At 39.1% G+C, this 16,659-nt stretch overlaps 1 protein-coding gene across 1 annotated transcript in view; it reads left to right on the forward strand.

The window, feature by feature from the left end:
• Nucleotides 1-16,659, forward strand: part of atp2b3b (ATPase plasma membrane Ca2+ transporting 3b) — a gene marked incomplete at its 3' end in the record, with an annotated part of 29,192 nt that overhangs the window by 4,167 nt on the left and 8,366 nt on the right. Inside the window, 13 exon segments of the mRNA XM_035657455.1 lie at nucleotides 2,820-3,017; nucleotides 6,003-6,257; nucleotides 7,463-7,588; nucleotides 9,262-9,387; nucleotides 11,640-11,681; nucleotides 11,800-11,964; nucleotides 12,395-12,466; nucleotides 12,616-12,758; nucleotides 13,774-13,906; nucleotides 14,597-14,706; nucleotides 14,930-15,064; nucleotides 16,007-16,113; nucleotides 16,221-16,296. Of these exon segments, the coding sequence (XP_035513348.1) occupies nucleotides 2,820-3,017; nucleotides 6,003-6,257; nucleotides 7,463-7,588; nucleotides 9,262-9,387; nucleotides 11,640-11,681; nucleotides 11,800-11,964; nucleotides 12,395-12,466; nucleotides 12,616-12,758; nucleotides 13,774-13,906; nucleotides 14,597-14,706; nucleotides 14,930-15,064; nucleotides 16,007-16,113; nucleotides 16,221-16,296 (1,688 nt within the window).

Below are 16,659 nucleotides of genomic sequence, written 5' to 3' on the forward strand. Positions count from 1 at the left end.
ACTTGTGATTGATCATGGATTCCCAAAACGTTGCACGGCTTAGATATTTTCCTGATCCAGATCTGCTGAGGCAATTTGACCAGTACAAACAAAAGACTGCTGCCTCTGCTTATTATCAATTACAATATCCACAAGAAGGAGCGAACAAATGAATTAGGAGCACCCGAAGAACCAGATATCACGAATTGAATAAAGATGGGAAATATATTAGCACGGAGAAATACCATGGGGAGCCGAAAATAAAGTGCATAATTTTGGCCAACAGTAAATATACAAACAAAATATTCCCATATCATGTGTTAATGAACACACACCCCAAGTCTATAATGGCCAATACTAGGATAAAACCCGATCAACCACACACGTATTCCAACAATATATGCCAATGCATAGTTGATCTAGCATAAGAAGGATCATCTGTAAATACCATTAATATACAGTACGACGTGGTTAAACCGGATCTATTTACACACTCCAGATCTCTGTCTCCTGTCTCTGTCTCTGTCTCTCTATCTTCCCCTCTTCATCTCATAATCACCAAACACTACCCACATCCACAGACACAACAAATTACACCCAGATACACTATGAAAACAGAATAAACCATTTGTTCTACCAGCAAGCTGCAGTATGAGACTGCCCTTACCTTATACGACACATGAAAAAGGACAGAAGGACGAAGTGAGAAGTGAAACAATGAGCACAAGAAGAAAGAGGGAGTGAAAAACAAAGGCTGTGTGGGCGGGGCGAGGGGGGGGGGGGGGGGGGGGTGAGGGGTGAGGAAGGAAAGCTAGAACAGCTTGCCGCATTGTCAAGGACACATCAAGGGGAGATTGAGAGAGGGAGGAATAGAGGAGAGAGCCAACGAGAGAGGCTGTGGAAGAGGATGTGGAGGAAGAAGGGGAGAACGGAGGGATGGGTAAGAAGGGGGAGAGAGGGAGGGATGGACTAATGGAAGGAGGATGTAGCTCACTACGATTACTCAGCATAAGGTCACCTGTTCCCTCTCTCTCCCTGTCTCTCTCTGCCTTGCCTTGGCCTGAACCCTGTTGAGTGTCGTATTGCTACACAACTCTTGAGCAACGCCGGGAGCTACATGACTCCCTGCAGCAAGCACATTGGACCAGGATGTCACTCACACACACACACACACAGGCAAACCAACGCAAAGACAGTCACAGATTTTGTCCAACCACAGCATACAAATTGCTGTTCCCCCCTCCACAACAGCCAATAAAAAAAAAAGCTGTGCTCCAAACCCAGCACACTGGAGTAATGACATCACCTGTTGCTGGGCAGAAACCTGTTAGAGACAGGAAGTCCTGGACCTGATATCCTGGTCACCATGGAAACAGAATCACTTGGGGCTGAGGTTGAAGGAAAGAGGAAGATGAGGGTGGAGATGTTGAGTTGAGGCTGGAGATGAGAGAGAGTTGGGAGGGAGGAAAGTAAACTTGGAGTTGGCAGCCACTATTTGTTGTTTTTTACTGCGTTTTATGTGTTTTTAGTGGAAAATTGTCTAGGAGGTTTTGGCCTTTTTTGTGGGGGGGTATTTGTGCTGATTTTGCACTTGTATAGCAGAGTCTACTGTCTGCATGTGTCCTAGTGATAAACTACTACCTGCTAAAGAGTGCTATATGGAACTTAATCTACACTTTTATGAATGAAAGTGAACCTGGGTTGCCACCAAACATAAGACAGCGCCAACAAAAGGCGAATGAGTTATTTATTATGGAAAGGTCACAAAAGATTCAGCAAAAAAAATGTTTTTTATGGATACTGTATGGTCAGCATGGATACTAGCCATATAAAAAAACTTAAAACAAAACATTGTTATGTATGGTTTTTTGATTGTTTGTTATTTCTGTGGTCTGTTGTTGGTTTTTGGTTTCATGAAATTTACATGTAGAGCTAAATAACAAAAAAACGCAGAGATGACTATTCACTAACTGATAGAATGTATGAATTGTATGGCACAAATAAAAAGTAAAAAAGAAAAAAGTAATAAAGTGAACCTGGAACACTTCAAATGGCTACTGATTTACAGAATTCTCACTCAAATGAAATAAATCTGTTTAAGTAAAGCAGCATGAAGCAGTGATTTGCAGGGTGAATGTGCTACTGTGTGTGCAGATGGCATGTGAATTTTTCTTTAAGTGATATACATTTTACAGAAAGACAATTGCAGATAAAGAAAATTTCGATATGCCAGGGTTGGGAAGGATACTTTAAAAAAATGCTACAATACAATTTCTAATTACCTGTTTAAAAATGTAGTCAGTAATCTAATCCAAGTATCACAATATTAAAGTAACGTGACCTGATGCTTTTTACATATTCTATAAGACACGGAACAATGTAACCTTAGAAAAGAGAAGATTTTAGCATCACACATATGTCCTCTGCTAAGTAAGAAAAATGGAACACATTCACCTTTTTTGTATCCTTTTGTTTGTTTGTTTTTGTATCCTGTATCCGATATTTTTCCGATTCTCAAAGACACTGTGTAGACAGTTCTTTAGTTTGGAATCTATACTGTTTCCTCACATTCAGTTGAACTCTTTTTGTGGGGGAGAATACAATGGGTGATAGGCTTAGGATTTTGGAATGACTGAAAAGATGCAGGCTCCCCTATGTCCCCTTGTTTACTGGGAGAAAAATGGGAGAAATTCACTATGAATCTTTTTATGGCAATACACGATAATGTTGTATATTGTCCCGTCCCTATTGCCAATATGTAGCCATATTTGCTAACATCTCAACCATTCTTATTTTAACCTCTTTCTCTCTCTGTCTCTTCCTCCGTCTCCATTTGTCAGGTCTCAGTGGGGACCCAGTAGACATTGAGCGTCGGGGCCAAACATTCGGCCAAAACTTCATCCCCCCGAAGAAGGCCAAGACTTTCCTGGAGCTTGTGTGGGAGGCCTTACAGGACGTCACACTCATCATCTTGGAGGCCGCTGCCATCATCTCCCTCGGCCTCTCTTTCTACCAGCCCCCTGGAAAGGAAAGTGAATGTAAGGACAGGGGCAGAAGGGGGAGATTGGTTTTGTAGTGTAAAAGCGCTTTTAGAAAGGCGCTATACAAGTATAGGTCCATTTACCATTTACCATTTACCATTTTGGAAGGATGGAGGAAGGTAGGGTCAATTTATGGGTTGAAAAACAGCTTTGGCTCTTCATGACTGTAAGATACTGCTAAAAAGCTAGTAATTGGAACTTGAGTTAAGATCATTTAGTCAAACTACCATTTACAAGAAGGACCTTTCACACTCAAGAGTCATAAAATCAGCAAACTGCCTCAGTAATGTTACACAGCAATGACTATCAGTTCTGCTAAGGTTAGTGTTTGTGGTCATACCAGACCAAGTAGCAACAATTTATTAATAAGTTATTTTAGTGCCAACACAAAGTGAATCTAAATTTGAACTCAATATTGTATGCAAAATTTGAAATTGTATTTCACTGATGGTCTGAAATTGAATTTAACTCGCATTGCTTCCAACTTGCGAGTATTAGTTCAATTTGGGAGGAGTTCCAAATTCAGTTTGGAATTCCGTTTTCAAATACAATTTTCTAATTCAGTTTCAACTTAGAGGCACTCATCTGGGGGACTAGAATAGAAAAACTCACATTCAATACGGGCAATATGAATTAATTTAAAATTTGAAACCACAAGACTCAATCTCAAATTTTGCACACACTATTCAGTTTGAACATTTCAGCTAATAAATTGAGATTCAATTTGTATTGGCACTAAAAAAATCCATACAAAATCCCTGTGTATTTAATTGAAAAATGGATTTTACTGCTCATTAACTTTTGATTTGGCAATACTGGGTGAATGGTAAATGCTTCACCGTAGTGTGACAGTAGCACAAGTAAAGAGTCAGCTATTTAGTAATGTCAGTTATCTAAAGTTTGCCAATATTGGCTAACACCATAAGCTAGGTTGAGCACCAGACCAAGTAATACTGTAGCAGGAAAGTCCCTGAGTGTATTTAATTGAGCAACACTTCTGCTGCTTTCATTACTTTTCATTGTCAGAGGGGGAATGTATTATTGCATTTTTAGTTAGATAAGTTAGATAGTCTCGCTTTAGAGATAGGTTCATGGGTAAGTAAAGTGAGGAAAGTGCAGTGGGAAGAAGGTTGAGGGAGTTACATGTCAAAATATCTGCAATCTCCCTTTCAAGTCTTCCTGTAGCACACATCAATGCAGAGAGCCAAGAGAGAGAAGAACCAGGTTTTTCAAAGCTTGTGATTCATTGGGGCAGACATTGCATTCTCATGCTGAATCCCCGTTCAAATGCCAGTATCTGGCTTACACGATTAAAAAAATATTGATTGTCAAATGAAATTTAAGAATCAAAGTACTTAAAAAGATCCCCTCCAGACATGTATTAAAGCTGCAGTAGCTAACCTTTCTAAAAATACCTTTTTGTTATATTTGCTGAAACTTTCACTATATCCTGACAGTAGTACATGAGACGGATAAACTGTGAAAAAATCAGGTTCCTCTGGCTCCTTCTAGTGCTCCTAATAGTATTTGTAAGAATCCACGGGCCTGAATCGAAAAACAACATCAGGCAGGCCAGAAAGATAGAAAGATGGTTTGGGTTGGAAACTTGAAGATAGATAGTTGATTGTTGAGTCTCATTCCCAGGTTCTGTATTTGACACCCTGGGAATGAGACTCAAAAATCAACTATCTTTCTCACCTTTGTTTGGTTGTTTTCATTCAGGCCCAGTGAATTTTTCAAAATGCCAAAATGCCAAAAATGATTTTTATAAAAGTACCTACTGACTACAAGACATGTATACAAATAGTCTGCTTGGAACAATAATGTGTTTCTGATACGTTATTTTTGCAAAAGCGAAGATCAAACATCACACTGTAGGAAGAAAAACATATTTTTAACTGTTATGGACTTTAAAGTGTGATTATTATCTTAGATTCTGTAGATGGTGTTAATTAATCGATTAAAGTTTTTTTATAGTTTTGTTTCTGTTCATTCTCTTGTTTGGGTAAATCAGAAAATCTAATCATCTCCGTTGTTTTCATGGTTCAAACATGAAAATTGCACAAAATGAAAGCATACCACTACAACAAACACTGAAGAGACAAAAAGCAAAAGGGATTAATATTACCATTAGCTTTCTAGGTCTGTTTACCACAGGTATACAGGAAGTGGGCAAAACAAAAGGATGGAGGACACTGTGGTTAGGTCTGAAACCTCAAAGTGCAACCTAGATAACAACAGCACACAAACTTTCCTCACATTATTTTCTGTAAGTAGAATGGTGGAATATAAGCATTTGTAGTCATCAACTTTATTTTTAATTTGTAAATGTTAATAAATGATAACAAACACTAACTTTAGCCAAAGGCCACAGCCACTGCAGTTTTAAACCTCAATATATTGTTTGTTTCATACCTAATTGTCTTACTGTGGCTCACCATAAAATAAATAAATAAAAACTATCAGGAGTTTTGACATCTGTCATCTGTCCGTTTTGGTGGTGGGTGACCCATTTATTTACATCTGAATCACAGATCGTCCCTTTCATTTTGCTTTTCATGTTACATTCAATAACTTAAGAGAAAAATATTGCAGGGTGTCCGTGGGGTCTAAGTCTAAAATCTAATAATTTGAATTTTAGGGCTTAAAATGTCATAAATATTATTTTGACAGGTAAAATTTTTCACTCTTGCTTTTAAATGTGTTGTTGGGAAACATTTGTATTGATCATACTGTAACAACAAAATGAAACATACATTGAATCAATACCAATTTTCCTTCATATCCTTCATACCCTTTTTTGGCAGTATACACATAACTTTCATAGTGGTCTTAAAAAGTAATTTAACCTGCAAAAATCCTGCAGTGAACCCTAACCCTAGGCATGTTAAATGCTATTTGATTAATTGGTCATAATAGCATGTTAACATGAGAGGCTAAGAAAATATCTAACCAACCACCCCTCCATTCGCCTTTCTTCAGCATGTGGGGACGTGTCGGGGGGAGAGGATGAAGAGGAGGCTGACACCGGCTGGATTGAAGGCGCAGCCATCCTGCTGTCAGTCGTGTGTGTCGTCTTGGTTACGGCTTTTAATGACTGGTCCAAAGAGAAGCAATTCCGTGGTCTACAGAGTCGGATTGAGCAAGAACAGAAGTTCACGGTTGTGCGGAAAGGAAACGTCATCCAGATCCCTGTGGCTGACATGGTGGTGGGGGACATGGCCCAGGTCAAATATGGTAAAAAGACCATCACATGCTTACTGTATAAAAAGAACAGTAACTCTCTTTTTTCAAATTGAATGATTATTTGTACACCCTGTTTAATACCAACAAATAACATATGCCCATAACAAGCTACAAGAAGCAAAACTGATCTGAGTTTTTCTGACCAGCAGTGGAATACTCAAGAGAAAGCAAATCTATAAAGTTACTAACTTACTGCAAATGATAATCATGAGGAATATGTTTGTATGAATATTTTAACAATTGTCTCCAACAGAAACTCTACCAACATAAATTACATTTCTTAAAGTGAACTGAGAGTGTTTTTAACAAGCTGCAGCCTATGTGTAAGCCAACACGGTAGTAACAAAGATTGCAGTTTCTTACATGGCCACTTGAGGCTGGCTCCATAAGTGAGTCAATCTCCATAAAGCCTGCCACAGCTCCACCTCTCATTTTTGGTTTAACCAAGACTGCCGAATGGCGATGGCCAGAGAGGACCACACTGAGCTTCACAACGGCTTAATTTTACAGTCTATGGTTGGACATTCATTCGATTACTCACCATTAAGTAAAAATTGTAAAACTGGGGTTAGCCTATATGTGTAGGAAGAAAATATTAAGTCAACTCTTTTTCAAACAGGAAACTGTAAAGTTCCTGCCTGCCCTGTAATACCATACTTTCTACATGTCCTAAAAAAATGGTTTGACATTTTGGGAAATAGGCCTATTTGCTTTGTTGCTGGGAGAAAGATCAGAAGGTCAATACCTCTCTCGTGTGTGCGCTAAATATTAAACTAGAGCCAGCAGACGATTATCTTAGCATAATGACTGGAAGCAGGGGGAAACAGCTAGGCTAATTCTGTCCAAAGGTAACAAAAATCAGCTTACTAAAACCTCTACATTTTACCAATAAACTATTTTTAATCTGTGCACAAACAGATTAAAAATTAATTAATTAACATAAAAAATTAATTAATTAACATTAAGTGCACAGACATGAGAGTGGTATCGATTCTCTCATCTAACTCTTTGATAAGCTTATTTTCCCACAGTGTTGACTGTTATACCTGTACTGCTTGTTTCTGTAACATGTAGTTATGTTGATACTGATAGATAAATGTCCCTGTTAGGCCCCCATGCATTGACATGTCCCTAACCAGAAAAGGGCAGAAACTACAAGGTGAATCAAACACTGATCTGTGCACGTCTGTGTTCAGGGGACCTGCTGCCAGCTGATGGTATCTTGGTCCAAGCCAACGACCTGAAGATAGATGAGAGCTCTCTCACAGGAGAGTCTGACCACGTACGCAAGTCTGTGGATAAGGACCCCATGCTGCTCTCAGGTTTGTTTTCACATTTTGGTCTTTGCTCTGGAGGCATGGTAAAGCAGTGGTTATCTGCACACCATCACTGTCACAAATATCTGGGTTCGAAGCGGCGGCCTGGCTGGCTGGGGCCTTTCTGTGTGTAGTGTGCATGTTTTCGCTTTGCCTGTGTAGTTTTTCTCCACATACTTCCTCCCACAGTCCAAAGACATGCAGGTTAGGTTAACTGGTGACTCAGAATTGTCTAAAGGGTCAATGTGAGCGTGAAGATTGAGTTTGTCTGTCTGTGCTCGTGATTGACTGGTGACCTATCCAGGGTATACCCTGCCTCTCACCCCCGCGACCCTGCAAAAGATAAGCGGGACAATGGTTGTCTTTTATAAACTACTTGAGAAATTAAAAACTGGCATACAGAATACAACAGAATGGGAACTTTTAAAGTAATATCTAAATATATAATGTCTGTTTATATATGTAAATTTTTTGTTTCTAGTTTCCCTTGCTTACAGTATCGCAATATATAGCAATGTATTGAATTGTAACCCATGTATCGTAATACGTATCGTATCATCAGATTCTTGCCATTACACAGCCCCAGTTACAATGTCCCTTAAAGGAATGAGACAGAAGGGTTTTTTTGGTTGAACAAGAGCTTTATTATAATTTCCTAAAAACGTATGTCCTGTATATTTTTTTAACGCTAATACAAACTAATAGGGTAGAATTAAAAAACATTTCAACACTAGCATGTTCAATACTGTAGATAAGCAAATGTTCTTGGTTGGATAACCGTCAGTTTTCTTACCATGGTATATCGCTGCAACTTTCTGAGTTAGGTTGAGTAGAAAAATAACAGAAACACCTGCAATAAAATAAAATACAATTTGCAGTGGAATAAATACTACTTTAGTTAAGCTGAAAATTTTAAAGTTTTGTTGGGGCTCTGTCAGACAATTCTTGGTTCAAATTAGTTGTAGCCTTTTAGGCAAAATGTTGTCCTGTATGTACAAGGGGTAGATAAAGTAAAAGGATTTAATGCTACACAAACTACATTACTCTAAGGTGTTATATGATATATGTCTCTCAATGATGCTCCTTCCTTGCAAATATTTGTACATAAGACAACTTTTTTAATGCCATAATAGTTCATATAAATATAAATGCTGCCCATGTCTATAAATGCACATGATAATGTCAAATAGTGAGATTTATAGAACAGGTATGCTGGTTAAGACAGAGTACTTTGTATCCTTCATTAAAAAAAATTTTTGTAATGTTAAGTGGACCTTTTGTAATCTTGAATTTGTCACGTGATTGTCGTGGTTGTTCCACCATTTGGTGCGGGACACTTCAATCAATAAGTCAATCATAGAAACACTGTAATTAAAATCATGAAAAGTGTTCAAATGTATGCTTTCTTAAATTTTTAAAAACTTTAACTGAGTTTAGTTATTGGCTAGGCAGAACTTTAGGGGACAGTTATTTCTGTCTTTCTTTCTTAGTTACCCTCAACTGTACGGAGCATTTTAGCATCTTTCAAAGGATTCTGTGTAAATGACTTTTTTCACATTGAGAAAAAACCTTACAAACATTTGCAAGATCACAAGTTGTTGTTTCATAACTGTGACCGCTTTACAAACAGCACTGGTCTCTTGATAGAATCTAAACCAATAATCTGTTTGGACGTTAAGGTACCCATGTGATGGAGGGCTCGGGCAGGATGCTGGTGACAGCTGTAGGTGTCAACTCGCAGACGGGCATCATCTTCACCTTGTTGGGTGCTGGAGAGATTGAGGAAGATGGGAAGGAGAAGAAAGGTAAGTGAAAGAGAGGAAATTAGTGGAAAGACACTAAAGTTACAGGAAAATGGTGTTTTGGACTGGAATAAGAGAAAGATTTAGATATAATATTTTGCCATTATAGTAAGATGAACAGAATATTTAGTGATGCAAAAAAGCAGATAGTTTTGTTATTGAAATGTGCAAAGTAAAGGAAGTAAAGATTCTGACAAAACCCAGGAAAGACGACAGTCTCTCTCATCCATCACTATCTCCATGGATGAATACTTCAAACTGCTCTCAAGTCAATGAACATGTACTCACACACGGATGGATTACTAACACTGCCTACTGGGCACAGGCCCAGGCACCCATGGGTTCAGGGGTACAGCCGCTGCTTGAAGTGACCATTAATATTTCTTGTTGGAATGTCAATCAAATTACTGCAAAGAGATTCCAAACTACCACAAAGAGATACAAAGTGACCAGAAAAAGACACATAGCAAGCTCAAATAGATGTGAAATTGACACAAAATGACCACAGACACAAAACAACTACAAAAAAATGACAACTAACAAACACTAAACAACTACAAAGAGATGCAAAACAACCACAAAGAGAGGCAAAACGACCACAATTTCAATTTTAGTTTCAATAACTAAAAAGAAATGAAAGATGACTGCAGAAAGACTCATAAAACACAGGACAACCACAAAGAGACCATAAATTGATGAAAATGACCACATAGGGATACAAAACAATCACAAAGAGACACGAAATGTCTATAAAGAGAATCATTGTGACCATGAAGAGACACAGAATGATAACAAAGAGGCTACAAACTACAAATGACTCAGTCATAGTAGTAGTTTTGTGTCTCTTTCTTGCCTTGCTTCTATTGTGTAGAGTTAGTTGGGTGTCTAACTGATTTCAGATAAGAGCTTCAACAGGAAACACACCAGTTTAACCTCATTGATAATTTAGCCCACATCCTCTCCATCCCTCTCTCCACTCCCTGTTTCCCATCTCTCTCTTTTTCTCTCACTTCGTGTCTTGTTTACCCCATGCCTGTGCCCTCTTTCACTTTCCTATCTTTCCCTTTGCTCTCCCCCGTTTCTCCTTCCCCCCTTAATCTGAGAGAGAGAGGCTGCAGATTGAATCAATTATTGAAAAAGCAAGGGAGAGCGAGGGAGCTGGAGAGTTTCAGGGAAGAGTGTTGGTTGGTCAACGCATGAAGCATTAGTCTATGCTCAAATTTGTTTTGGAAGGGCCCTGCAGTCAGAGCAGAGCTCCATACAACAACAGAGGCTACTCAGAAGCACTTAAGGTTGATATCATTACCAGTGCACTCATCCATGCCTCTACCACTGCAGTTCTCACTTCTGCATGGGAATTTGTGTAGCATTGTTGTCATCTTGAAAAAGAGAAAACATCTGCAGCATCCTGTGATGCAGAAAAATGGACAGCAACAAATTAGTTGATGATGCTTACTTTATGAAAAAATACTTATCGCTTGTTGTCCTCATTCTGTATCCAAAGTGTTAGTTGTGCACTAGGATGTATTGCACTCCGAGCAGCAGCCTCTGTGGGCTGGATCATTGAGACAGTCATTTACTGGAGCTAATACATTATTCATAAGACTTCTACATATGCCATAACTTGTTAGTTTTTCCTCATGCAATGTGGGTTTGCTATGGGGCTGTTCACTTTGATCTGCCTCTCATTTTGAGATTGAGGTTATATTCTTTTTTTTTTCATTCATTCTATATCTACAAACACTGCTAGTATAGCCGTGCGTACAAACACATTTTTTATTCTTCCCTTTTTGCTCTCTTTTGTTTCCCCTTTTTGCCAAATCCTCTCATGTGCCCCCAAAACCTTTCTTCCTCACACATTCCCCAAACAGAGGACAGTACTCAGTTGCTCATCTCTACAGATGCCAGTTACAGCACAGTCACCAATGGTATGTGAGCATAAAGTTGTCTGCCCTGCCCCGCTCCTTTCCTCAGCCAATGAATGGACCCCAGTACACGGTGCAGTGAAAGTGACAGTGCCCTATGATGGACTTATACATATAAAAATGTCTCTCAGTCTCTTGACCCAGTGTCTGAAGATGTGTGTACCTTTATTACTCTTCCCTTTAGTATTGTTCTTTGTCGTTTTCTGTTTCTGGAAGTGTGTCTTTGGCTGTTGTACGATCAAAAATATGAACTATTGGTTACTATGAATATATTTTTGTTCCCATATCTTTATATGTACCTCTGTCTAACCCACCCTCCCTTTCTCTCAGGAAAACAGCCTGATGCAGCTGTGGAGAACAATCAGAACAAAGGTAAAAGCTCATGACATGTGCATGTGTGTATGTGTAAAGCTTGGTTTGGATGTCCGATGCGCTTACTTCATCTGCAGGTGCATTGCTAAAAAGAGTGTATTTTGTGTGTGTGTTTCAGCCAAGAAGCAGGATGGGGGTGTTGCCATGGAGATGCAACCGCTGAAGAGTGCAGAGGGAGGGGAGGTAGAGGACAGAGAGAAGAAGAAGACCAATGTTCCGAAGAAAGAGAAGAGTGTGTTGCAGGGCAAGCTCACCAAACTGGCTGTTCAAATTGGCAAAGCCGGTAAAGAACTGTCATATCTATTGGGCACACTTTTTCAGCTGTCGTTTAGGAACTTTCTACACTAAAAATTTGTAGGTTCGGTAGTTCGGTCCCACAGAGTTTTTGTAGCAATTATGTACAGCATAAGCACAAGTTCTTTATGAATACAAGAAATGAATTGTGGGAGTTGTGTGAAACTTTGCACATAAGGTACAAATAGTCATAGTTAGAATTATTTGTTTTATTACTACACAGACAGACGTGTAAAAGATTATGCGCTTGATCAAGTGCTACAAACTTTGGTAAAATGTGCTTGCACAGGTAAAGAAGTGAAGTAAATGATGAAGCACTGCATGGTTGAGACATGAAATAAAAAATTATTGAAAAAGTCAGAACAGACTGAACAAAGTGACACACTGGTAAATATTCCCTTCTTTGAATTTCCCCACAGGTTTGGTGATGTCGGCCATCACCGTCATCATCCTGGTGCTGTATTTTGTCATCAACACGTTTGTCGTTGAAGGTCTGTGTGTGTATATAGCTACCCAACAAACACACACACTATCTCAGAATGCACCCCTATCACTTGTTTACCACTCTGCTGAGTATGACTCACTCTTTAAAGTGGACTAGTTGTTGGGTCTTAATATGTAGTATGGTTTGTTGTTGCAGGTCACACATGGTTGCCAGAGTGTACTCCGGTCTACGTCCAGTACTTTGTCAAGTTCTTCATCATTGGAGTCACTGTGTTGGTAGTGGCTGTCCCAGAGGGCTTACCTCTCGCTGTCACCATCTCTCTGGCTTACTCTGTCAAGGTAGACCCACACTTCCAGTTTAATGAATGTTTAGCAAAAAGTAATGTAGGAGCTTAACTAATGTAACAATGTGCACAAAGACCACACTGGGACAATGGTTAAGGAGTAAATACTGGCGAAGGAGGCATGTAATAATTAAATAATTAACTTATAACTTATGTAATATAATCAGTATCTTGCAGAGAGAATATGTGGGACTGTAGTCGCTTAGTGACAAGGCAAGGTTAATTTGGGTGTTGTAATTATGATAGTTGATGTTGTTGTTTTGTATACTAAGTATAGTGTTTTTAATAAGAGACCTAAACAACGCATGTAAATGTTAATAGAAGAGGACCCAAGGATTGAGCCTTGGAGAACTCTGCTCAGATGCATAATTACCAATTATGACAAAATAGTTCCTGTTGAAGATAAGATTTAAATCTGTAGTACTGTGCCTGAGGGCCCAATCTAGTCTGTCCAGTAGTATTACATGGTCAATTGTGTCAAAAGCAGCACTTAGATGTGATAGAACTGAAATCTTGCCTGAATCAGTTACTAAACAAATGTCATTTAGATTCTTCAGTGTCAGAATCTTGAAAGTGTGCTCACTGATTTGAGTGGAAGTACTGTATGGAGTAATTTATGAATCCATTTTCATAATTTTAATTTTCAGTCTTCAATGAAAATATATTGTATATCACAAAGTAATTTTCCTGTTTGTTTTGTAAGTAAGCGGCTGGTTGCACCATTTTAGCCTACATTAATTACCATTATTTACTCTCACAAGGTCAATGTCAGCCTTTGCACAAGTTATATGCACTGCAATATTTTCTTCAAAAATATCTTAAATAAAACCTATTTTATCTGCCCTGGAATTTTTATTCAATGAACAGTTAGTGATTTTTCTCCATCTCCTTCTCTCCTTCCTTCCGTCAATCAATTGCTCTTCCTCTTTCCTCTGCCCTTCCTCTATCCATTATCATTCACACCACCCCCTTAAACATCCCTCTGTTCTCCGTCGCTATCTCATATGTAGAAAATGATGAAGGACAACAACCTTGTACGCCACCTGGATGCGTGCGAGACCATGGGCAACGCAACAGCCATCTGCTCCGACAAGACCGGCACCCTCACCACCAATCGCATGACTGTGGTGCAGAGTTACATAGGTGAGTCAAAAACAACTTGTGCTGTCTGTGATCCCCCATAATGAAAACACAATGTAATGCTAAGATTGTTAAGAAAAATGGCAGCATAAGAAGAGTCATAAGGTAATCATGTGGCCCAATTTTTACTTTACTATGATTAGATCAGTGGTTGCCAAAGTGGGTGCTGTGGCACACATAGTGTGCCTTAAAAAGTTTAACCATACAATAAAATTGTGGCATTATCATGAATATTTTCATTGTTGAGGTTCAGTCTTTATTAATTGTAGAGAATCCCTCTCCATTGGCACAGGATCCAATTCAGTCATATGCTACTTAGTAGTGTTATTCTCAATGTGTCTCCCGCTTTCCATGTTTCTTCCACAAAACTGAAATACTTTAAAACACATTTTATAAAAAATATATAAGGAATTTGTAAAATAAAACATATATATACAGTTATTTATATACATATGTACCTAAAGATGTATACACACAGAAAGTAATAATTTTCTAGTACAATTTTTGAATTTGCATCTGGAGGAATGTAAACAGCAGTAACAAATATATATTGATCTCATCAGTATCAAAGGCTATTCACTTTACCTGATTTATGACAAAGGTAACAGAGAGCAGATGGAGATAGGCTGCATGAAGGCTGAATGTACAGAGATTATAACTTATGTGTATTAAAGTTAGACTGTTGTTGCCCAGGTGACGTGCCCCACCGTGTGATCCCGGACCCTGGACAGATCAACCCCCGGACACTGGATCTATTAGTCAATGCTATTGCTATCAACAGTGCCTACACCTCCAAGATCTTAGTGAGTCATGCACAGACAGAGATGCCACTGTTTTGCAGAAAGTAATTTTCTGGTTTTAACTGGCTTTAACCCTCCATAGTCCTTTGTTAATGTCAGTCAATGCTCGTGCCTTTGTTTTAATGTCATCCTTTTTTCATATTCTGTCTCCCTCTCTGTCCTCCTCCCTGACTTTATCACGACCCTCTCTAATCTACCAACTTGCTTCAATCTTACTCCCTATCAGCCGCCTGATGTGGAGGGGGGTCTGGCTAAGCAAGTGGGCAACAAGACGGAGTGTGGCCTGCTGGGATTTGTATTGGACCTACAGCAGGACTACGCCCCTGTCAGAGAGCAGATCCCTGAGGAGAGACTGTACAAGGTAGGGAACCATGCACCACATCCACCTTCACAAGTTATAGTTTATTTATAGAGCTATAAAAGTTACCTACTGCAGCTTTAATGGAAGGTTCTTTCACAGTTTATTTCAACTTATGTATCTTTTTGTATTTGCATCATCTTGTTTGCCCCATGATTCTTTGTTTATATACATATTTATATGTAAGGTGGATTGATATTTGTCCCCCTTATACAACCTACAAAACAATACAATATAAACAATATATTGATATTTCTTTGATATACACACTGCATGCATATTTCCCAGCATACGTGAATGAATACATGAATAAACAAAAAGCAATAATAGAACTGTACACCAAAACTCTACAAACTTTGGCAATATGCTTTATGCTTTACCATTTACCATTTACCATTTGATATAGCAGTTTGAAGCTTAAATCATAGCTTGTGTTGTATAGTGCACAAGGACCACACATGCTGGGATATATTTCAGCAGTGCTTCTCAACCTTTTGTTCAGACATACTCCCACTGTCCTGTCAGACCTGCATCTACATCTGTCTATCCTCAGCTGTCCTATCCAATAAGGGCAAAAAGCTCCCAAAAATATATATAAAATGTTTTATTGTAATTTAAAATGTTTTTAATTAGTTAGTTACTCTGCAGTCTTTTCACGTACCCCCTGGCAACTGCAGAAGTACCCCCTGGGGTGGTTGGGAATCACTGGTGTACAGCCATGCTAATGAAGTACAGATCCATTAGAATGCAAATCAGTTCATCATTCAATCTATTGCTTTACAATGATTTTACATCCTGTGAGGATGGCCAGCCAACATCATTGTTTATGACACTGATGCAGGTGTAAACTCTCAGAGCTGGGTTTCTAGTCAGGGATATGTCTGTCTGCCCCTTGTTTTACTCTCCTGAATCATACATCTGTCCTTCCCTCTCTCTCTTTCTCAGGTGTATACGTTCAACTCAGTGCGTAAATCCATGAGTACAGTGATCAACCTGCCTGACGGTTCCTTCCGCCTCTACTGCAAAGGAGCCTCTGAGATCATGCTGAAGAAGTGAGTGACGTGGGAGGTCATGTAAATGAATGGAGGCAAAAAAGGTCTGGATGCAAGAGACAGAAAAAAAGATGTATTTTTCCTCTCTCACTATTTTCTTCCTCCAGGTGTTCCTACATCCTAGATGCCAACGGAGAACCACGCAGCTTCCGCCCACGTGACAGGGATGAGATGGTCAAACAGGTGAGACTTAAAGCTCTGATATGTATAAGGGCCGTAGGCTGAGTCCTCACCACAGCGGCCCGGGTTCGATTCCAACCTGCAACCCTTTGCTGCATGTCGTCCCCTCTCGCTCTCCTCCTTTTCCTGTCAATCTTCACCTGTCCTATCAAAACAGGCATTACAAGCCACCAAAAATCACTCACTCACAATATTGTCATGAGACTACCAATTCCTACAAATCCTCCAGCAAAAGTGTCTTTGACACATTATAGACAAGCAACAACAGTTACACTAAACACCATAAACATTACTGAACAGAATGCAAAAAACTTGGCATCAGTATTGGCAGGCTTATATACATTCCAGGGGTCTCATTTATAAAAC

This window comes from Morone saxatilis, unplaced genomic scaffold, assembly GCF_004916995.1.
Source record: "Morone saxatilis isolate NCDOM2014 unplaced genomic scaffold, NCSU_SB_2.0 Contig15, whole genome shotgun sequence".
Taxonomy (NCBI): Eukaryota; Metazoa; Chordata; class Actinopteri; family Moronidae; genus Morone; species Morone saxatilis.